General features: G+C 49.4%; 1 protein-coding gene across 3 annotated transcripts in view; it reads right to left on the reverse strand.

Moving 5' to 3' along the window:
- Nucleotides 1–4,896: 4,896 nt before the first annotated feature.
- SUFU (SUFU negative regulator of hedgehog signaling) overlaps nt 4,897–24,095 on the reverse strand; it is an 85,581-nt gene continuing 66,382 nt past the window's right edge. For all 3 annotated transcript variants that reach the window (XM_065747034.1, XM_065747033.1, XM_065747032.1), the window contains 2 exons: nt 13,356–13,424; nt 4,897–9,898 (listed from right to left, as the gene is read on the reverse strand). In XM_065747034.1, the coding sequence (XP_065603106.1) occupies nt 9,809–9,898; nt 13,356–13,424 (159 nt within the window). In that variant the 3' untranslated portion in view covers nt 4,897–9,808. The remainder of the gene's footprint in view (nt 9,899–13,355; nt 13,425–24,095) is intronic.

The raw sequence follows: 24,095 nt of genomic DNA on the forward strand, positions 1-24,095 counted from the left end.
GGTGTCCAACTCCAGATGGGAAAACAGGGTTGGAGCCCAAGTTGCCCATCCAAATGTGGGGCAGCCCATCCAGATGTGGAGCTGCCATCACACCGCTGGCTGTGGTGCCAGGGCAATGCTCGCTGCCCTATCCAAGCTTTGGGTTGCTGGGAATGGGGCAGCACTGCTCCCCTGCCTGGTGGGGTTTCTTTCTGTGGAAATGCCTGCGAGCAGCTGCCCTGCCGAGTGACTCATTTCCTGCTCTTGTGTCACATTCTGGTCAGGCCAGTTTGGCAAAGGCTTTTTTCTCTCCCTCGCTGCCTTTCTCTCCTTCTCTCCCCCACCGCGGAGGCCTGGGATGTGCATTCGCTCAGCCCCTGGCAGGATGAGGCAGGATTTTCAGGAAACTGCGTCAAAACCACAAACCTCCAAAAAAAAAAAAAAAAAAAAGTCCAAACAAACAACAATAAAAAGGACCAGAACGATTTTCTTCATTTCTTTTTTGAGAGCGAGGGAGGCCGGAGGTTGGGCGGGCTGCTCCTCGCTTCCCCCAGAGCGAAGTTCTCTGGACAGCAGCTCTGCTCATGCGGAGCTGTGTTCCCCGGTGGCTGCCCAGGGCTCTGCCTGAGCCACGTCCCCATAAGCCATGTGGGTTGGTCAGGACCACGGCCCCAATCTCTCTCCCTGCAGCCATTTCTGCACAACTCGATCTCTGCGGCGCAAGGCTGCGTTGCACCCGTGGGATGGCAGGACGGCAGGAGCAGGGCACGATCCCATCCAAGTCATGGTGAACCCTCTGCAATCTTTGCTCCCGAGCAATTCTCATCCTCCCTCTTCCTTTTCTGCATGCTCCGTGCAATTAAAGCAGGCTACAGCCAAATGACCCGGCATCACACGCATGCTAAAAAGCCCCCCGCCGGGCCCTATCGAGCTTCCTTTGAACAGCCATGTGTTCCTAGGGCTGCAGGCAGTGTCTGCTGTCATGCAAACCCGTGGCCCTGCTCGGTGCGGGGAAACTGAGGCGGGGAAGGGGCAGGCACTCACCCGCTGCCTGCACATCTGCAGTGCTCGAAAGCCAAAGGGTTTTGTTTGCCCACAGCCATGGGAAGAGCACGACGGTATCAGCGTAAATTAGGTCAGGAAGCATTGCTAATAAAATGTCAATCGTGGTTGTGTAATGGGAGCAATTATGGGTTTAGGTCTCGTTAGGACACGAGGAAGGAAAACATGGCTGGTCTGAGGGCAGTGGGAGCACGATGGCAAACAGTGAGGAGGGTCCTGTTGACAGAAGGATGAAGCTGTTGTGTTCAAGGAGCTCCCTCACCACATCTCTGGGTCAGGACTGCAGAGTGCAGCTCCGCCCCTCACCTAGGGCTCAGGTCCCTATTCTGGGTCCCCTACTGCCACCATTCCTGGGGTCCCATCCTGTGCCTGATGGGAACAGAGCCTGGGGGCTCTTAGAGGGGACAGTGGGGACAGAGTACCTGGTGGCAGCAGTGAGCCTTTAGCCACGGACACACGGCACAGGGTAAAGGGAATTGTGGAGGCATCCATGAACACAAAGGAGTTGTATGTCGCGTTCGGTCCCACTTACAGCTTATAAATGATTACTGCGTGTTTTAATAAATGGTTAATCAAGTGTTAGAGTCCAAACAAGTTGATGGGTTGCTTATTACCACGGTTTATAACCTTTTATGAATGCCTTCTGTTGATGTACTTATAAACATCCACACCACGTACTTCTCGTGTCTTGACATGTTGGTCACATCTGGTGGAAGCTGGTTAACTCTTGAGCTGCTCACTAACAGCAGGGGTGCCGGGGTTCACCGCTGTTCAGCCACACACCTACGTGTGGGCAGCCAAGGTACCGTGCTGTCCCCTTGTCCCTGTCACATCATGATGATTGAAGGGGATGGAATGACTCCGGTTTGGTGTGAGCCAGCCACGTCCAAATCCAAAATAAGTCGGCAGTGGGGTTTTTTCCTCGTGTGTTTTTACCACTAGGACAAACAATGAGGGGAAGTGAGTGGTGGATTCTTCATTGCTTGAAGTCACCAAATGAAGACAGGATGTCTAGCTGGAACACATGCCTGAATCAGAAACACAAGTTGTTGGGCCCAATACAAGTAATTGGGTGAAATTCCGAACACAGGAGGTCAGATGGGATGATTTAGCAGTCCCTCTGGCCCCCAAATCCACAGAAACATCCCCATCCATAGCAGTCAGTTCTGCGGGTAGCGCATCTACAGCCCCTCACGTCATGTTGCAAATAACGAAATAAAGCTCTCAGTAAGCTGAATAACAAGGAAACAATTTCAAATAAAAGAGTCTCCAAAATCTCCTTTTAAGGCAATGACTGGGATTCCCACTGCTGGTGGTGCTCCTGACACCTCGCAATGCTGTTGGGCTGCAGCCTGCGGGCGGGTGGCCCCGTCACAGCCCCTGAGACTGAACCCCTCTTTCTCATGTTCCCCGTGGTGACATCAGTTCTTTTTGTGGGGGAAACGGGGAGGTCAGGGAACAGCAGTGGGGCCACGAGCCCCTTGCCATGGGGACCCCATTCCTCATTCCGCATCCTCCCGCCTGTCGCGGTCCCCGGTGCTGCTGTTGGCTTTTGGGATGGGGAACACGCCCCAGCCCTCCCTGCACACTGTGGAAGTAAAAAAAAAAAGAGAGAGAAATAAACAAACAAATCCCTTCCCTCTCCTGGCTTGGCATCTGTTCGCAGCCCTTCCATTATTAATTAGAGGAGCTGCCGGCGTTATTAGCAACAAACCGCTCCTAATGAAGTTCAGAGCCGCAGATCCAGGAGGGGCTCCCAGACACCGCTTTTCACAAACCTTAATTAAATTCACCGCCCGAAGGTGCGTTGGGCTGGGCGGCACAGCACGGCGCGGCACGGGGCTGGGACGGGGCTGCGGGTGGGAGGGGCACCCCAGGGCCGGCTCCTCGGGATTCAGGGCCACGCATGGCATCTGCCGCAGTGTGCCACGCAAAGGGACAATGTAGGTTCTCTCTGATCCCGGTGCTGTGGGGTCCGGAGCTCCCCTCCTGCTCCGCTTATCTCCTGCACAGCCTTGATGCATTGCAATGATTAACCGGGTGCGGCGGGGAGGTTCCCAGGGCTGTCCTTGCCAGGCTGTCCGAGCGGGCAGCGCTTTGAGGCCTTGGGAGGCTGATGGCACATGGGGTCTGGGGCAAGGGAATTGGTCGCAGCCATCCGCTCATTGCTTCTATTTGAGGCAGAGATGGCCAAGACAACGTCCCTGGAGGAGCAAGAGCAGAACCCACCCGGCTCCTTGCACATCCCTTCCCTCCCCCACCTCGAGCTTCCACCCTTCCCCTCTCTGCCCTTAAAGGAATTTATTACAGAGGAGCGTAAAAAGATTACAGCAGAACCGTTCGGCGTTACTGGGAAATCATCTCAACGTTAGTGCAGGACTATTCCATCCCAGCACCCACACAGAAGGACACCGAGAAGTATGCAAATACCTTTAATGCACTTAGGATACACAGGAGGAGAAAACGCTTAGTGATTCACAAAAATATTACAAAAGTCACGTGCAGGCAAAACGTACCCAGCACTGAAATAACAATGTAAGAATTTACATTAGAAACTAATATAAAATATTTAAAAACCTCTGCTAGTTTAGCTTTCCATTTTGTCTTTTATATATATAAAAAAAATAATAATAAGGAACAAAAGGGGTGGTGGTGGGGAGAAGAGGCCATCTCCAAGGTCCCGACATGTGTCCCCGGGTCCCCCCGGGGCTGTGCAGAAACCCTCTGAAATGCAAAGCACCACTCCAAGCAGCACAGCTGTAGGGAAACACAGCCCTGCCGGCCCGGGTGGGAAGGAGAGGGGTGTGAAGGACTGAAATCCCCCGTGGGGTCGCAGCGAGGCCAGGAAGATCCCCACCACCTCGGGGCTGAGGGATCAGGGGCAGCAATGGGAAGCATGGCGGGCAGGGGGCTGCCGCAGCCACCCCAACACGCCGTGCTGATGTAGGACCCACCGCCACGGTGCGGTCCCTCCCTCCCTCCCCACGCTATGTGTGCAGCGCAGTATTTCCGGAGCTGCTCTTTCGTTGCGCTCGGGCCCCAGGGACAGGAACAAAGGAGCCATTTTGATCGCCAGCTTCGCCGGGGAGAGGAGGGACAGGCCGAGAGAAAAGAGCAGTGTTTGCAAAACACGACAATCGGCAGGGAGTTTTCCTCCAGCCTTCAGAGGCTGCTGCTTTTCCTCTCTCTTCCTCCTTTTTATGAAAGAGAGGAGATGCGGCATAGGGCTGGAGCATCAACGACAGCAGCGGGTGCTTGTAGGCCGCAGTAGGCCTCACGTGCGCGGCTTAGCCCAAGGCCGCTGAGCCCACGAGGGGCCAGGCTCCCACCATGGCAAGCTGAGGCCTTAGGGCCTGTTGGCAGCTTTGGGGCTTGCCCACAGCTTTAGGGGAGCCCTACAGGCAGGACCACTGCCTGCACGTCTCAGGCTTCTCAGCTTGAAATGCTGGACTTGTGTCGAACACAAGCTGGTTTGTTTTGTTTTGTTTTTTTACAAAGAGGACAAGCAGGCACTGCACAACAGGAAAAAATGTTACAAAAATAGTAGGTTGCTACAGAGCTTGTTAAAAGCTGGTCCCAGAGACCTAAACTCAGCTTTAACATCTTGGGATGTGAACCCCACTGGCAAACGTGCATGAAGAGCTTGCTCTGGATGCAGTCTGGCTTCTGGGCAAGGCTGCTTTTATCGATGGGGACAGATGCACTGAGAGGGATTCCTGGTTGCTTGACAGCTCATTTGCCCTCACAGTGTGACTTGAAGAGAGAATTAAGGCACAATATGGGATCTGAAGGAGGGCACTTGCACAGGATCGCCTCCTGGATGTGGTGCTGGCAGTGAACCCAGTTCACCCAGGAGCAGCACATGAGCTGAAGCCCAGGACTGCACCCAGCAGCACTGTGGGGATATGTCCAGGCAAGAGGAACATGGGGCACATGGGTCCAAGGGCTCATCAGGCCTGATGGTTCTCACAGAATCGTTTGAGTAGGAAAGGACCTTTAAAAGCCATCTGGTCCAACTCCTCTGCAATGAACAGGGACACCTAGAGCTCCATCAGGTGCTCAGAGCCCTGTCCAGCTTGACCTTGAATGCCTCCCCACTGGTGTGGTGCTGCCTTGCCTCAGCCAGACACAAGTCTGCAAAGTGGGCCACAAGCTCTGGACGCCTGCCTAGGAGGGGATGACCACCAGGACAGACAGACACCCAAGCAGCCGAGTCCCCATGCAGACACAACCTCCAACCAGCAGCTCTAAGAAGCATGTAGCCAGCCCTATGTCCTCAGTGAAGCATCTCAGAGAGGCTTTTGTGAGGAGCTGGGGGATGTCTGATGAAGCGAATGGATGCTGGATGAGCATTACTGCTCACCCAGTGATCAGCCTGGGGGCTCCCGCGAGGGCCAGTGGAGCGAGAGCTCCACTCCCTGCCCCATGCTCATTTAAAAACCAAATGATTCAGAAGCAGCTGCATCGCCATTCCCCATCTCTGAGCTAACTCAGACATTTGCAGCCCACACCCTCAGCAATGGGCACAGGCCAAGGTGTGAACGTGCAGTGGGACGTGCACAGCCAGGTCCTCATCCCCACACAGGGCCCTGACAGGTTGTGGTGCGGACACGAGGACTGGCCTGCAAGGACCAATGCAGCTCAGTGCCGCCCCCTTTGGTTTCTGGCTTCCCTGCATCCCGCTGAGACACCGCAAAGGATCGTGCTGCCTCAAAGAAGCCTCAGCTGTGGGTACAAGGGGGGCTGCTAACCTGCCTCCAGCACGCAGCCTCTCCCCAGCGATCTGTTCCCTCCGAGCCAAGCACTGCTTTCAACTATTTTTTAAAAAAACGCTACACCTCCTAAATATTTCTACTGGTCACAGATGAAAAACAAAATCACCACTTCTTCAAAGACCATTTGATGACCCGATGGTGTCATTTCAAAAGTCATCCAAGAGCAACTGAATATTTGAAGTGAGGAGCTTCAGAATATCACTTCAAATCACTGCTGGCATATCTATGTACAGTAAAACCAATATATCACCATCCTCAAAGATATTACACACAGCAGGCACCACCTAACTAAGCCACTGAAAATATCACTGTAGGTCACTCCAGCTACAAGACCGACTGCTCTGCCCAGCTCATATCCCACATACTGAAACCATACAATCTTTTTTCTGTTTTTAATCACAAGTTGAGAAGGAAAGTAGTCGTGGCTTTTGTGACTTCCCTTGCTCCAGAATCACTGTCACATGTTGCATTTTCAAGGCATTGCAGGTCTGCCACAAGGCTCTTCATCTTTGGAAATACCCCTACCTCACTGCATCATGAGATTTCTCCAGGAGAGAGAAAACCTGTACCCACTTACTTTAAACTGACATTTATATCCAGATCACTATCTCTAGACAACAGACGCCTCATGGGTTTTGGCTTCATGCAATCCTGCTTCAGACCTTCTACACAATCTAGAATAAAAATCAGCACCAGTAGACCTACTACCTCAGCAGGTTTGGGCTAGAAAATAGCACGACATTTATTAACACTGATGCATTTCCCTTTTTAAAACTATTTGCTCACTAAAATACAAAGGTTTCTTTTCCAGTTCCTTCACACACAGGCATGTCCTCTTGCCCCAAGATGAAAAAATCCAAACTCGAGATCTCATTTACTTGCCAATGAGTAAGCCTTTGGCATAGTTGCAAACTCAAAGCGAATCGGGGAGGGGAGGTCCTGTGGGTGCACAGCTCCTCACAATGCTGAATAACATGCAACTTTCTTTTCCTTGATAACTGTTGAGAGGCAGCAGCATGACACTGGAGCTTAAGGGTTGACTTTCATCAGTTTCTGTCTTGTTGTTGGTCTAACAATAAGACAGTCTTCTATTTTAGCAGTTATTTGTCTAATATTTTCCCCCTTAGCTAAAAAGGAAGATTTCACTTCCTTCCCCTGAAATCTTCCCCATAATTGTTATCCGGCTACTGGCAAAGATCTGTTAAGAAAATGTCACAGAAATAGAGATTTCTGGCATGCCACCTGTTCATAACTCAATACACAGAACTATATATAAATACATGACATGGAACAACAACAAAAAAAAAAAACACACACAAGAATACTGGGTGGATTTTCAAATGCATTCAGTGTGCTCTCGCTGAAGTCAATGAAAGCCCAACCCAGAGTGTCTGATGAGCGGAAATATGGTGAGGGAAACATATGCAGAGGCAGAAGTGGAGCACAAGGCAGCTTGGAGGACCACCTGCCCTGCTATGAAGGCTCCCCGAGGTCACAGGGCAGCATGTCCTCAGCCTTCCAGATGTGTCAGACCCACCGAGGGTCTGATGGGCTTCTCTCTGCCCTGTGCTGATCTCCTTAGGAAGAGTAACACTGACCTTTTCCACTAAGATGTGGACTTCAAGCTCCTTTTAATGAAAGCCAGCATCTGGAAAGAAGGAAGAGCAGCCAGCATCATGGTGACAGGCCAGCACTGCTGCAGGCACCCCCAGTAAGCCTGTACCAGAGCAGTCCATGGGCTACTGTTAGTGGGTGGGTTTGGGACAGTCTTGTAGTTGTCTCTTTGCCCTTCTTCAGACCACCACGACTGTCTGTATGTTCATTATCTTGTGACAGAATGCTTGGGGGTACCATTTCTGAAGCTGGACTGGTACATTTCCATGTTGCTCTCCAGCACACAGTGTCCCCTGGATATGCATCCTGAGTGCAGAAGGCTTGTGCGGGCTTAGTGTGAACCAGGACAATGAAAACTGGCCAACAGATCCCATGGATGAATGCAGTCTGCCACAGCACAGAAATCACTCTGGCTGGCACATGCAGATATCTGAAAGTTTGTTCTTTCACAGCAGGATTTTAAGATGATCCGCTGAGTTCAGACAAAATGACAAACTCATTTACATGTAAATTGCTTTCGTAGCTTTGCAGAAAGGAAGGTTCTGCTGAGCAGTGTTGGACCCTGCATTTGGCCTGCCTTAAATTATAATATAACAACAATTATAATAATACAAATACTACTTTGTACACAAAGCACGCCCTCCCCTGCCAACCCTGGCATGCTTCGGTAGGTCCTACAGCCCTCTAGTCAATAATCACCCTCTCTGCACAGAGAGACATTGAGTGACTTGCCTGAGGCCACAGAGGAATTCTGTAGCAAGTCCAAGGAAAGCTTTGTGGCTCCTAGCTCTGCTTCTTGACCAGCATTAACCAGACTCAAATATATGCAAAAAACATCAAAGACGTCTGCGCCAGGAAGAAAAAACAAACAGAAATCCAAGCCTGGGGTACCGAGAGGCCTCCTGGACCTTGCTGTTTGATCAGGGGAGCTAAGTGTTAAAAGCTATTGTTACACTTGTATTAAGATCACACGGTAACTGGCAATTGCACACAATTCGGGAAGAAGAAACAGCCAAGAGAAACTGGCAGAAAGGGGTGGAAGAGAAAGCTGTACCTCCTCTGACAAGGAGAGAAAAGTTGCCACTGAAAGACAATGGGCAGAGAAGGTTTGGGGGAATATGCATCAGGAACAACCTGCAGCAGCAGCAGCAGCAGGAGGTGAAGCCTGCGGTCCACTGCTTCAGCATAAACACAGGGGCCAGCATCGCAATGCAGAGACACAACATGACCGAGCAGACCGTGTCCTCTGCACACCATGTTCAGCTCTGGGCAGGAGGCCATAGGGATCTAGAGGAGAGGGTCTTTTCAAACTGCTTTTGATGCTTTTTGGTCCAAATCTACCCAAAATGAAGGACATCAGCTGCAACAAGAGCCACCACTGCAAGGCTGGAGGGGAAAATAGAGCTGCAATAGGGCACAACCCCCATTGAGACAAGAATACTTGGATTTACTGGGGCTGAGCCTCCCCTCTGGATCCTGCAGAGCTGCTGAAGTTGCCCTGTGAACAAATGGCTCTTTCTAGCTTCTCAAATTCCGTACAATAGTAAAGAAAAAATACTTGACAGTATCTCTTTAAAGATAAACACGCTGTAAACAGGAGATCTCCCCCGCCCCGGTAGCTTTCTTCCTCCTGCTTGTGCAAAACCAGAGGTTGCGACCTTCCCTGGGGTTCAGGCACAAGGACAGGATGCGTGAGAATAAAGTTGCCTCTGTTTGCAGCGATACCATAGCTAATAGCACCAAGACCAACACTTAAAACAAGCCTAGTTTGAGGGCAGGGAGTATCTGGGTTTGTTTTTCTTGACTGAACTAGAAAGTTCATCTTTAAATCTGTTCAGCTTCAAGCATGTGAGCTTTTGGCCTCCTTTAAACAGGGGAAATACCATTCCGTTTCTGAAAAGAGAAAAAAAAAATAGCACATGGAAGAACAGTTCTGCAGTCAGTAAAAGTTTGGCTAACAAAAGGACTCCAGAGTCACGTAAAGAACATTTAATCCATGGATTATAGGCTTGCACCTGGCAGAATGCATGTGTAAATACAGGCGTGCAGAGCGCCTACACCCTGGGCTAAGGCAGAGGGAAGTTCTTCAGCTAGGAGAGAGAAAGGATTCTTACTACTAATTTTCATAGTTAAATATTTCTCACTCGCACTCACACATACGCAGGCTGTTCCCAGAGAGCTCAGCCTTGGGAAGGATAAAGGAAAGGGCTCAGTTCGGTCTGGGCTGGTGCTGAGTTGCTCCTCTTCTGTTTGCAGTGGTCGTGCAGCAAACTCTTTTATTTGCAGGCAGAGTTTTTACTGCATTAATTATCCTGTGAGTCACTGGGTAATGGACAGTAACTTGGCTCTCCCAGTTGTTAGAAGGGTGTAATTCAGCTCTAATGCAGTGGGTTGTCGAACACAGCATCTGGCAAGATGGAGACTTTCAGTTTCTTTTCAGGCCAGCTGTACTCCTTTGGAAGTTTAAACTGTAAGACAATACAGAGAACCAGTTAATGTATATCACTGCAATCTAATCCACAGAAAAAAAAAACAAAAAAAAAACACAAAATGGGTACAAAGGCAGGCGGCCGTGTGTTATTATTATTACTTAAAACAAGAGGCCACTAAGAAAACATTTCCCCACCAGTATGTTTTGGACAGCAGTGGACATTAGATAATGTGGCCTGTGCCTCAGCTGCCAAAGTAAAGTTATGAGATTTCAGCCCAAGCATTGTTTATTTCATCAGATGGATTCTGGAGGGTTTCTGCTCCCACCACCATTTCCCCTCCCCGATCTCACTGAAAATTCACAGCACAAATGCATTTTTTCTGCCATCATTTGGCCATGTCCCTTTCCCTCCATCTCTTCTCCAGAGCCCCAGGTTTGCTTCAGAGGGAGCATTCTGGCAGCTCATGAAGCCCTGCCCGCAAACGGTGGGGTGTGCACGAGCCCCAACAAGGGCAGAACTGAGAGGGTTTGCAAATGGCCATCCATGGGAGGGAGCCCTGGCTGGGAGGTCAGCATGCCTCAACGGCAATCCTGCTCCAGCCTGATCCCCTGCACAAAGGCTTTGCACAGTGCCCACACAATGCCTCATATTCGCACAGGCACTCAGCTGCTCGGGCTGTTTTGCAAACACTGACTGAAGCACAGGGAATGGGGATTTTTACCCCAGTCTGGTTTACACATCAGTGTTTCTGGCAGATGTTTCCCAAACAATGCAAGTCTCCTGTCCCACTTGCACTAACGTTGCTGCAGGACACCCTACCTGAGGTTGGGAAGGCACCCAAACATCTCTGATCCCAAACATGACTGCTTAGGGACGAAGTCTAAGGAGTCCCCATCAGAACCACATCTGACCAGGGCCCATGCATTCACACAGAAAGTGGAGGAAGTTCAGGGCGGCACTGAACCATCACAGAGTGGAACAATACTGGCTGTTTCCTGGCACTGACAGCCATGCAAGGGTTAACATGGACCAGGCCCTCCCATCACCTTCCTGTGCAAAGGGCAGGCACTGAAAGATGTGCTGCTTAGCAGGGGAAGCTTGTGGGGCATCTGTGAGTTGACAAGTGCAATCCTGGAGCAGGAAAAGCTCCCCCACAGCGGCACTAGAATTTTGTTCTCACTGCTGAGCTGCCAAAGCCACGTCTAGGAGTTGCAAGAAGTAAAAAAAATGCAAATATCCTTGATGCAGCACTAGTAAAGGCTTCAAAATTCTATAAGGCAACATGGCAGCAGGATATATGCCATCTCTGTTTGAGGCTCTCTTAACGCTACATGGCTGCATGACAGCCACTTCTGTACCAGCATTTCAAGCAACCCCACTGCCTGTTCTAAGGGTTCAGAACACTAGAGGAACATCTCTGGAAACCAGTTTGCAGGATGATTTAGTTTTTAAATCTCCGCTGTGCTCAGCATAGCACAGTGATCATCCCCAAGGCCTCTACAGCATCCTCAGGAAGGAATCTCACCAGGATCCCACCTCACTTGCGGTCACAGGACCTGGAGGCAGCTGTTTCAGAACAGCCACAGACACAGCCATCCTTTCCTGCGTGAGCCCTCTGAGCAAGGCCAGCGGTGCTGGAAGCTACACAGGGACTACTATGCACATAGAGAGCTTGTGCAAGGGACATACGACCAGCAATCATCCATCTCTACCCAGTGAGTTGTCTTTCTTCCCATAACAGCCCCATTCTGAGGGACATTAACACCTGCTCAGTGGTAGGTTCTTGTTAGAGAAGTTCCCCTGCAGCCATCTGCTCCACAGCAAGGATGGCTGCAGTGGACTATGAACTTGCTCCTGACCTTGCTCCATGCACAGTGTATGTATAAGGGTAACCACTGGGGACCCACTGACCTTAATGTACCAGGCTGGCAGTTCTAGGCCTGATCTGAGGGCAAGGCTGAAGGATTGTTTAGGGTGATGTCTCCCAAGAACTTTTACTTTTTCCTCCTCTAGTAAACATAAACAGTCCATGTTCCACTTAGGATTGGTTTTTTTCCTTAATTCAGTCCCTGCATATAGCTTGCAGCATGTAATTCAGTGGTCCCATACAGTCCAGGGGATCCTTCTGAGTTCAAGGTCAAGAGTATGTAAAAAACATGTTAAAGACACTCAGACAAAGATATTTCACTTAATGTGGGAGCCTTATTATGTAGCAAAGGAAAGACTCTCCTTGCAGTGCTGACAGAGCTTCGTTCAATTGCACAAATACCATCAGCCACCAGCCAGGGCTGTGAGGAATGTGTTAAGTTGGCCCAAACTGGGATCCTGCAACGTACAAATCCTTGGAGGGATCTGAACGCTGAAAGATCACATTTCATCTCAAGTATTTTCCTTTTCATAAACAGGAGTGGTTCCAAAGCAATCCTCTCGGAGAAGTCATCCTTTGCATTTGTTTGCGTTTCACTTTTTAATTTAGCAAAGTCACAGTAACTCAGAGGCCGCCGCCATGCCAGAAGCCGCCATGCCCACTGCCTTTACCTCGCCGCAGGGCGCAGAGGAACGCAGGCGATCCAAAGCCCTGCTAAAGGGCCTTCCCACCCAGTGCTCCTGGGCTTCCATGTCACCGGCCAAAATGAGCTTTGGATTAGGTTTAACTGGATAAAAGCTGGCCTGAAAGTCCCTGCACAGCCAGCAGTGTGCTCCCCTCACTCTCACAGCGACGAACACCCTGGCATTAAATCAACTCTGGATTAAACAATTAGAGCCCTGAGATTTTCCTGGGGGGAGGGGAGCGGGGCGAGGGATGGGAGGGCTGCTCGACAAGCCAAGGAAAGTTTCTTTAGAGTCTGCAGGGAGCTGTAAAAAATGGGATTAAAAATATTACATGTCATTTCTGCCACTGCTCTTTGAAGTCAGTCAGAATATTTATATGGCATGCATGGGAGACAGGGTGTTAAATGTTCCCCAGGAAGAGATCACATGGCAAGGGGAAGTTTAGCACCACATAGCAAAGCTTTACAAAACTCCTTCAGCCGCTGCTGTAACGCTTTCAGGCTGGGGATGGTCTTTTGCACGCTGTGTGCTGACTTGCAGAGGCAGCAGGTGAGGGCCAAGAGCAGACATAAAAATGTTCCCAAACTGAAAAAGGAGGCCCCCAAAGACAGACTGTTCAGTAGTAAATGTGCTGCCACTGCATTCAGCTGCTCTGGAAGTGGTGGGGGAGGTGAGCTGTCGAGGATGTTACCCACAGCATGGAGACAAACCCTGACACCTGGCCCAGGGGCTGAACTGCTTTGGGTCAGGGTGATCAGACAGCGAGTGGGGAATGATGCTGAAAGAGAGGATGTGCAGCATCTCCCTTCACACCCAACACTGTCCCGCAATTCCTGCAATCTCTTCTCTCAGTTCCCTATCCCACAGAAGATAAGAAGGTCTCACAAAGCCTCCAGACTGTGAGGCATACACCGGGGATGCAGGAACGACGCAGCCTTACTTCCTCTGGAGAGTTCAGATCTTCTAAATCTTCCAGCATTCTCTCTACGAACTCTTCGGTCAATAGGATCTGCAAAGGAAATACAGCGGTTTATGCCTTCAAACTCCAAGATTTAGCTAATTGCCAAGCAACAGAATGACTTCACCACAGAGCAAACTGTACCAGCTTGCTCCTTCCTCACGTTCTTCGTTTCTGCAACACAACGGTTTGAGGGCAAGGAACTCCTAACTTTGCATCCTGCCTCAACCACTGCAAAAATGTTAAAATTATATGGCAATCTTTTTTGACCCTCAATTACCTTCCTAAGTCTAAAATTAGAGGCCTGGCTTTAGACAGACAGAGTAGGGAAGAAGAAAAAGGGGTCAAGATAACAACTGCTGGAGAGGTAGTGGGAGACAGTGCTGCTTTCATCTGATTTCTTGAAGTGAAGCTTCTTGAAGATCACAAGTTGCACAAAGCTGAGGGACACTGGGGAGCAAGCCCCAGGGAATCATGAAGAAAAACCTGCACACTCTTTAGGAAGGCACATGATAGCCAAAAGCAGACACGTTCTGCCTCTGTTTGCAGCAGATGTGAAGGCTGGAGCCCCAGGCAGTAAGCAGGTTTGGAATGGGAGTGGAAATGTGGTGCAGGATAGGGACAACACCCCCACGCAGCATGAGTGCATTGGAGTGGCATTCCTGGGAGTTGGGCTGTAGCAGTACCCAGCATGTTATTCCCATTTCAACCTACAGGTTTGCTTCTTCCCCACTACACCTCCTTTCCTTACTTCACTCCACCCTTTCCTCTGCCTCTGGCACTGTTCTCCATCCCTGAAGCAGTCACCATACCCAGACCCCTTCCTTACCCTATCTCCCCTCCTGCCTTGGGCTGGAAGAGGGGCAGCTTGGCTGTCCCACAACCCTGCAGGAAGCCACCTCCAGCTCCTTGGTGCCAGAAATGGGAACAAGGAGTGCATGACTGCCAGGACAACGTGGGCTACTTAGCTTAAGGCTCTGGTCTCTGTTTCAGTAATACCAGTAGGGCTATTGGCTAGAAGAAAGGGAGTGCTCTGGTCTCCCTTTCTTCCTTCAGTTGGTAAGAGAATTGATCTGAAAACACCAAATCCAGATTCAAGAGCTGTGATGTGTCTGAATTTATCTTCCTCTCACCCCCGCTGCCCTGCCACCATTGTACACTGATTTCCCAGGGGATGAGGGAACTACACTACATTTCACCCCTCACTTAGCTCCAACCTGCAGCAGGCTTCAGGCCAGGGTTTATGATTGAGCTGCTCAGCATGGATGTAAGCAGCTCCATCAGGCCTTTCTGATCGTACCCTGAGCCTGGAGAAATCCCTGCTTCAGCTAGCAGCCAGGGGCTTGCTGCTCTCTTCAGGACTCTGCAACCTGGCACCAATCTGCAGACTGGCAAGCTGAGAAACATTGCACCGAAACACGCAGTGCCACTGCAAACTGCTGCAGTCTCCTTGCAGGAGGCTGTAACTATCCTGCCTGTTGAACTGGAGACACTCGTTTGTTGGCTGCTTGCAGAATGAGGAAGCTGGCTGTCCACGTTGGAGGCAGGAGGGCAACCCGATCGCTCAGCCCAGGAGGAATAGCTGGGTGGAGAGCTGGGGCTCTGAGCGGAGCAGATCGGTTTCTGCGGAGGTGCAGCCTGCAATGGGGAGAGGGAATGAAAACAATTTGGCAGACATCAAAATGTACAGAGCAGCCGGAAAAAGGAGGAGGAATTGGTATTCACAGCAATCAGGCAAAGAGGAAATGAATATGCAGCCCTCCACGGATGAGCAAAAATGCCAGAGGTTGGGATGGGTGAGAGAGCAGGAATGAGGAGTCACAGCTTTGGCAAGGGGACTGGAAGAGAAGCGCAGCAGGAAGACCCCTGGGCACTCCCAAGGTGCCAGAGGCAGGGAAGAAATGGGAACCACGTGTGGAGGCAGCCAGCTGCTCCTCTGCTGCTGGAAAACAAGGCAGGGTGAGCAGGGGTGGGCAGCAAGGGCTTGGGGGAGCAAAGGGGGAACCAGTCAGGTCTTGGCTAAGCCACAGACTTCCAAATTGGACACAAGCCTGTGTGGAGCACTGTGACAAGCACCAACGTGGGGTGTGATCCCCTGAGCTGAGCCCATCTGCAGCTCACCATCAACCTCTTAGCGGATTTTGTTAATCTAGCTGAAAAAAACCCCAACAACCAAACAACGATTTCCACTGATTTGGTGAGCTGATCTGGCTCCCTGAAGGGTCTGACAGGCAGAGTGCGACAGCAGTCTGCAGCTCAGCTGTCTCATTGACAGTGGTTGGGAGATCAAAGCGATGGCAGCTTGTACTTTGGAGCAGTCCGAGAAAAGATTGCAGTGCTGTTCTGCAAGCCCTGCATAGATAGTTAACTTTGGTGGAGGGCAAGTGTCCCTGGCTGCAGTGACAAACCACTGCAGTGACATTCACACAGTGACACACAACCCATCCTCAGCAACCTGCAGCAGCCTGAGTCAGAAACAAACCATCCCAAAGCCTGCTACCCCAGGCAGCTGGGGAAACCTGTCCTCCTTCCTAGAGTAGAAGGGAATCTCTAAAGCACTGGTGCAACTGAATGGGTAAACGAGCTGATCCCTCAGCCCAGGGAACCTGCAGCACTCCTGAACCCTCTTGAGGATGCAGAAGGAACACGTTCCCAGCACACCAGCTGTTATGAGGGCTTTGAAGCAAGAAGCACAGCAGTCCTGGATTTGCATCCAGACAAGATTTCTCCTCTTAGAAGTAGCCCAATTTAAATGACCCAAGAACATTAAGGTCTGCTCATAGATCAGGCCGACATCCACACCTGCAATCAGCAAAACAGCTTCATGCTGGTGACTCTCTGCTCCTATGGAGAACGATGAGAATAAATCTGATCCCATCTCAGCTTCCCTTGCTCACAATATTTCACATTTCCAGCTCTTGTAGCACGCCTGCTCCTGCACAGTATGATACCCCATTACATTAACACACACACGTTATATGTGCATGATATTAAAGGTGACATTCCCAGCAAATAAACATGACAGACTGCCATTGCTCTAGGCACCTAATTTAATTTCCTTTGGGATTTAAACCTTAGAAGCTCAAATTAAACAAATAGGCCCTGTTCACTTTATATTTCAGGCCTCAATCTGGAGTTTTCCTTCGGTGCTGTTAGCTGATCTTATCAACAGGACACTGCACAGAGATCATAATGATGAAGCAGCTTTTTCACTCCCCCAGTGAAAACAGAGCTGGCAGCTAGGCGAAGAGTCTTTGCAATCTGGAGGACAAAGGAAGCCATCCAAAACACAGAGTCAGCCTTTCCTCCCATGACATCTCTTGGGCAGTGCTGAGGAGGCAACAGAGCTCTCCTGGAGCCACAGCGGCCGGCTGCTCACAGCTCTGTGTTTTCACAGCTCTGTGCAAACATTCCCACCTTCCTGGCCTGCTGAAGCTGGTTGCAGGGTGTAGCTCAGCCTTTGTCATGGCTGTTTGCAGTACGCACAGGGAACGGCCTCGCCAAGCAGCTGGGGCTATCTGGGACATTCCCTTTGGTGCTGTACAGTTCTGCTTACACTGGGATCTCTGTGACCTGACCCAGAGAGGCCCAGACAGATGCCATCCCGTTGCTAGCAGATTCACTCTTCATTTCCCATGTGCTCTGTGGCTCTGGGGATGTCAGTAACGCTGCAGAAGCTTGGAAGACAGTGACTATCCAAAAGAGAAGTCCCTGTTCTGTATCAGAGGTACCTACTACAACAATCAAGGTCCACATTTTAGGTTCTTGCTGCCTCTCTGATAGCTGCATGTGCTGACACGTTACAGAACACTGTGCTAGGCAGCCCCACTCAGGTGGATGTGTTCAGGGAATGATGTGGGCATGATGTCTCCCTCTCGTGGTAAATCCCACCTGAGCTTGACTGAAACCTACTTCTTACCTACAGGACTTAGCTTCAGGTCAAGTGAAGGAGCTTGTGTCAAAGCCTCCATACCCGCAGACAGTTGAGAAACCTGTATTGTGACTCGTTACAGGTACACAGCTGCAAATGCAGGAAAACAGGTGAGATCTAAAGACATTCACAAGGTCATGGGGCTCTAGACTAGTTTGGCTGACTTTGAAAGCAACTTGTGCTTAGTAAAACATTAAAGACTACAGTCAGCTACAGGTACCATTCCACACCTAACACCCCATTTCTCTCGTACATTGGGGTTCAATCTTACCATGAGGACTTGAAATTCTGAGCACAGGAGAGGCTGCTTGGGACCACAGTTCATGCTGGTGCTGACAGCCCAGGACAGCTGTCACACCTTTGTTTTGGAAGACACTCAGAAGCTGAACTAGGAATTGAGCTGCAGCTTTGTCCAGCTTCAGGGAATGTGCTTTGTTCAGGGCAAAATACAAGTGACTGGCCCAGGGACAACTCGGCATGGATGCTTTTACTAATAATACCCACTTTCTTGCCTACCTAGAAACAAAACCAAATTATCCCACACTTTGTCCTAGTGCTTTGTTTGCATTAAACATTGTCACTTGCTTTTCTAACAGGCCTGTCAAAGAAAATAAAGGTTTTATTAGATCTGGACTTAGTACAGAGCTCGCCTGTACAGCTCAGGTAGAGAAGGTGGGGATGCATTGCAATAAACCCCTATGTAAATCACACCAGAACTTCTCAGACACTGCTCATCCATACAGGTGCTATGCCTGGGCTGGGTGGAGCAGCTGTACCCTAAGCCGCATGTCATCTGTTACTTCTGCAAATACCCAGCAGCATTTAGGAACCCTTTGCCCTAAAAATGTTTCAGATTAATTCCTGTTGACAGCACAGAGAAAATGCAGCTAAGGTGTGTCAGCATTTCCCACTGAAAGTAGACATTACCAATACACCCCCTGATTTGTTCTTTTGAGCATCCCCAGTCCCTTTCTTGCCTTTCCCCTTGGCTTGGCCTTCTCCTCGTTGCCTTGCTTTGATGGTTCTAGCCTTGTCATTAAGTCTTTCTACGTCATGCCCAGCCCTGACACTGCCTGAAGAGGCCCATACCATCTCAGTACAGCCTCCAAGGTACCAGCATTGCGACAAACACCTTTGATGGGAAATTCCATTGTTGCTCTTCCAGGAGATTCATAACTCTCCTTGTACAGGAAAAACATCCACTTGCAGGTGCCTGAGGGACCCTATTGCTTCACACTGTGATGTTACAATCCCAGAAGAGGAAGTATATGATGATGCTGAAAGATTTTGACCTTGTGGGATCTCCTATGACATTCCCAGCTACAAGGCTAGTTCCATGTCCAGCCTGACAAGATCCATCTTGTTGCTTCCAGCAAACATGAAGTTCGGCTGAGCTGGAGAGAGGAGGCAAGGGAACCAAGACAACAAGCAATACCAATTCCTTTGGAGTGAAAACACTAGGGGAAAGCAGACATTTCAATAAATGCTCCAAGTGGCTGAGAGGCAAGCTACACAGAGTAGCTAAAATGTAGTTCAAGTAGCAAGGGAGGGGCATTAAGACAGGGGACAGTCAGTTGGTTGAGGGATGGAAGGACCTGACTCGTCCAAAACGAGCCTGGACAAAGAACTAGAGAACATGCTGTGGAAGAGTGGATCATGATGACCTAATGGGATGCTTAACTTCTAATGTTAAGTTTCTCCTGGTGTCTCATGAACTGAGTCTGTGAGAAAAAAGAACAGAAAGGGGTTTTGGGGAGTGTTGCGGGAAGGTGATAAAACTTACTGGAAAGTGATGGTTTAGACTGCCCTAGGCCTGACCAAGAATTTGGGGGAAGCCACCTAAAAGATTTAGAAGATGTTTGTCTTGGGACAGATGCATTTGGGAAGAGGAGGCTGTAGTTCTCTGTGATTTTGGCCAGTTTGTGGACACTGTCCTTAAATTCACCATGCTAGGCATAGTGCATCTACTCGAGTCTGGGGAGACCAAAAACCAATCCCTTGGATTCAACCCATAGCTGTCATTTAATGGGTAAGCAAATCAAGCACCAGAGTAGCTGTTACAAAGGTTGCTTTGAACCTCTACTGCTGCCATTATGCCAATGTGCATAAGTGATTTAACATGTGGGATAGCAGAGAGAAGAACCAGATGTGCTCATTTCCAGGGGAATGTCCTTACTCTACCGGAACAGAGTCATTCTCTTGTGCTCTCTGTCTCTGTGACTAATTCAGTGTTTTATATGATGTGGAACCACTCCAATTGGATGAGCTGAGGAACAACCAAAATACCCTATAGCTGTGGTGGCCATAAAGCTAAGTAGTAGAAGCAGCAGCTGAAATAAAAGCGAAGGAATAAAACATGAGTTTTTCATATCCTGGGTGAGTGCTTTATCCTTCAAATGTTGATTAGAGAAGGCAAAACTTCTAACAACCCCAGCTTCATTCTGCAAAACTTGCTTTTTTTTCTTTTTGTTTGGTCTGTTTTTATTGAAGAAAACCTTCTATTTCTGGTTTCATTCAACACAAAAGGATTTTCTTCTGCTTTTGGTTTCTTTAAGGCCTTTGTTTCAGCTAGAAAAACAGAATATTTAAAGATTCAGCTCGGTCTGATCTTCTTTCCCAGATTTTTCACTTAGGTTGCCAAACCAAAAGAATGGATTGTCCCCTATGACCCTGCTCACAGTAATCTCCCCCCACCCTGCAATTGCCAACACAGATAGTGCGTGTTGATAGCTCCTGAAAGCTGGATGCTTCCCACGGGCTCCATGTACCTATCCTGCCTACGGACACGCTTGTCTAATGTTTTCTTCCAGAAGTTTGACCTTGCTGTCCCTGAGCCTCTACTTATTTTTCCATGCTGGATGCCTTGTTTTTGGTTTTTTAGGGAAAAAGGAATCAAGTTATCTCTGAGAGGTATTTTGGAAAAAGTAGTTTCCGACAGTGCTAACAAACGTGGATAATCATTTTGTTGCAGAGCACTGGAACTAGAGCTCAGGAGGAGCTCCGGAGGTCAAGGGAAAGGCTTTCTCCCTATCAAGAGAACGCTTTGCCAAGCCAGAAGCCTCTGAAAGTGATCGTTTGCCCACAGCCTTTCAGGGAAGAGCAGAAAAATGCACTGAAGGTCCCTTATTCATTGAACATGCACCAGCCCAAGGCAGCTCACCCCTCAGACACAGGGCAGAGGCTGCTAAGTAGGACTTTCCCCTTTGATCATTCCTCTGAGTGACTAGGGATTGCTATGGCACCAGGCACATCGGGACGCAAAGCAGGGAAACTCTCCAGTGCTCTCAGTGTTTCTGCTGGAAGTCAGGCGATGTGGAGGAGGAGGTGAAGGAATTTGCCAGCTTGAATGAAGGGGAGGAGAGAAAAGCAGAGACGGGCCAGGATGAGAGGAAGACAAAGACATAGAAAAACAGGATGGAGGGCAGACCAGAGGCCAAAGCCGGAGGCGACACAAAGGGCAGGGAGACAGGAGGGGAGCCCCTTCTCCAAAGCCTCAGCATCCACACCATGTCTGCCGGGCGCTGCAAATCTGCTGGTATGGGAGGAGAACAGAGCTCACACGGAGACAGAGACCTCGTGCTGAGGATTGGAGGGTGCCAACTGCAAATTATCCATCGGCCTAACAGCATTTGTTTTGAAATAGAGTAAATTTCCTGGAAAAAAAAAAAAGGCCCTTTACAGAGACCAGCAATATTGGGCATGTGAAACTTTGGAAATGGCTGAATAGAGATTGCCTGCGCAATGCTAATTCGGCCCGAGCGAATGTCTGCATCACGAAACAAATCTGTAAGCACAAGATCGCCTGCAGTTTTTCTCCCACAAGACCTCTGCCCTGCTTGGTCCTCAGGATGGTTCTGCTCACTGAACGCAGCATTAGTCATCATTTCTTTTCATTATCATTCAAGTTGTTTGCCCGTTTCCTCCTACTCTCTTCCCCTTTATTTAGTACTCTCCATCCGACTACTGCCAGCATGGATTATACTGGAAGTACCTAATCTTACTGTCCCTACTGCTCTCACAGCCTCTGACGTGCTCAGCCTCACATTTCTGCGAGGCAGGGAGCACTCTCCTCCATGCAGCAGACAGGGGAGGGAGCTAAAGACGCTGATAGCTAACAAAATCTCAGAGAAAACCTGTAAGAGCAGGGGGTTCAATGTGAGTCTTGATTCTCAGGCCGGCCCCCTACCCCACAGAGTTCTTTTCTCTCTCTTGACTTGTAAGAATGAATTATAACATCTTCCTGAAATTGCTTCTAGTGTTCCTCTGTGGTGCTGGAATGCTTTGCAAGCACTAAATTAATCTTCACAGGATGACTGGAAGGTTTTCCCTAACAGAAAGAGGAAAACAAGCGAAGAGGAAATTGAGCCTGAATGGCTACTACTTGCAGGTGCCTGCCCCAAGACTCACAGGTCCCTCTTTTCCAGCCCACTTGGCACCGTGGGGCACTGGGGATCTGCAGCAGAATTCCTCCTGGCCTCGAGTGCTGCTGAGAACATGGATCAGACCTCAGCTCTCAAACCGGCCATCCAGAAAGCGGGGCACACAAACTCAGTTGCCACTTGTGAATATTTTACCTTGCGAATCTGGAGACAACATTGAGAAAGAACAGAATAGAGGTAGGGACAGGATCCAGTTCTCCAGGGTAACACTTAACAGGCTTCACCATAGGACTTGCGTGATTTTTCTGCGATTACTTGCCTCATTCACTACACGTTTAATTTTGACAAACAAAGTGGAAGTCCTATAGGTGAGAGTCTACCTTACCTCATGCCTGATTCATCCCCAAAACACACTGCATCCTTAGCACTGAATGAGGCAGCGTACTTTGTAAAAAATATATCTGAACATTCAATTAGATATGATATTGAAATATACATAACAAGGGCAATGCTAAGCTGCAGAGAGTGTTGTTCAGATAGGTCTTAAATTCTGTATCCTTGATTTTGCAGTTAACGAGGATTCTTTGACTAAAAGTTTGTTTTTACTGCTCTGTATGGGCTCGTATGTCAGAGTTTGCAGCAATATCTGATGTGTAACATGCACGTTGCACATGATCAAAGACTTGAATGTCATCTTCTTCCCTAGAACAATGACTGCCTAAAGCAGCAGGAGCAGAAATTATCTGAAGGTAGTGTTAAACAAACCTCCTTCTCCCCTCTGGGGAGAGTAAGTAGTCCAGGTGAGAGGGAGGTAGGAGGGGAGAACAGTCTGCTTTGTGCTAGACGGGCAGAGAGCTCCACATAAAAGCAGAGGAGCTTTGCAGAAGCATGTCCTGACTCCCATCACCGAAGACTTAATGATGGTAATTCCCAAAGGATGATGCATGCTGACAGGCTTTGACACAAACTACCCCAGGATAATATTAATATGTATTAAAGGCTCAGGCAACTTTATTGGGTCGGGTTTGATCAGTAAGACATTTCAACAGAGTGTCTCTATCATCTGCCTGAACATAAGTAAGGGAGGGAGAGAGAACACACGCACAGCCTCACCTTGCTTTGGCTAGGCTTACAGACAAACAAGGTTGATCTGTGATGAATTGCATGCTTGGCATGCTCAGTCCGAGAAGCCTGGGCACTCCACTACGAATATGAATGTCTCTGTGGGGCAGTTAATGTCAGAGTCTGTTTACATGATCAGCATCCTTAACTCTCTGACATCAGGCCAGACAGCTCCTGCCCAGCTTTCCTCTGTGCATCTGGAACATCTGCCCTTCGGGATGGAGAGGAGATGAGGGGTGCTCAGGAGGCATGGGGATACTGCTGTCACAGCACTGGGGGAAGGGGGAGCGGAAGAAAGAAGGACGGAAGCCTTTGATCGTGTGTAATGTTAATGCAAGTGTTACACATCAGAGACTTTGCCACGGTAACTAGCATATAAACAGGAGTCTAGTGTTAACAAGAAGGACTTCTTGAATATGTTTGTACGTTTCTGAGTCAAAGCAATTTCCCTATTCAACAATACACGACACAGTGGAAGAAGTTCAGAAATAAACCAGCCTGACATGCTTAGACCTTTAATAGAATTTAGCTTCTTAGAACTAATTAAATGTTACTTAAATGAAAAAAAAATCCAAATACTTGGGAAAGGTGCCAATTTGACAGCACTGGAGAATGAAATAATCTAATCATCCCCCGAGCACGGGTAGCAGCAGGACAGGCTTCCCCCAGTAACATACCTCAAACGTGACCTGGAAAGACTGTTGACAGAAATGGGGCATACAATCGTCATAGTCTAATGACTCCTTGCCTTTTCTGCTGAGACTGCTAAAAGGGCTCCTGCCGAGCCCCAGCTGCAGCGGCGATACGGACACCTGTCTGCTAGGAACGACGCTGGGACCTGCCAAACTCCTGTCACCCGCTAACCACCCGCCACAGCCAGTGACTCTCAGCTCATTGCTCAGCCTGGCCTGACCCACCTTGGATATGCTTCACTCCAGCCCACGAGATGTAAACAGGAGGTACTGTGTTTAGTCTGCAGGTTTGGGCTTTTGCTGCACCAGCACTCAGGCCCAAAAGGAGGCAGTTCCTGGCTGCTGCACAGAGTGGAGGCCTGGATTTTTCAGGCTCCATTGGAGTAAAGCCTGCAGGAGAAGAGGCCTGCCATCTCTCTTCCTCTCCACAATCCCTCCGTTTGCATCCCTTTCCAACAAGCCTCTGCACTGCAGTGCCTGGGGTCCCAGTCAAAGGAGGAGGAAAGGCCCCTGGGACTCACTATGAAACCTCTGCGGGGCTGCCAACTCTGCCTGCTCAGGCTGCAAGGGTCTAAACCAACACAACTCGCCTCCTTGG

The sequence above is a fragment of the Cyrtonyx montezumae genome, unplaced genomic scaffold (assembly GCF_038088225.1).
Source record: "Cyrtonyx montezumae isolate F1298 unplaced genomic scaffold, pur_monq_1.0 scaffold_4, whole genome shotgun sequence".
Taxonomy (NCBI): Eukaryota; Metazoa; Chordata; class Aves; order Galliformes; family Odontophoridae; genus Cyrtonyx; species Cyrtonyx montezumae.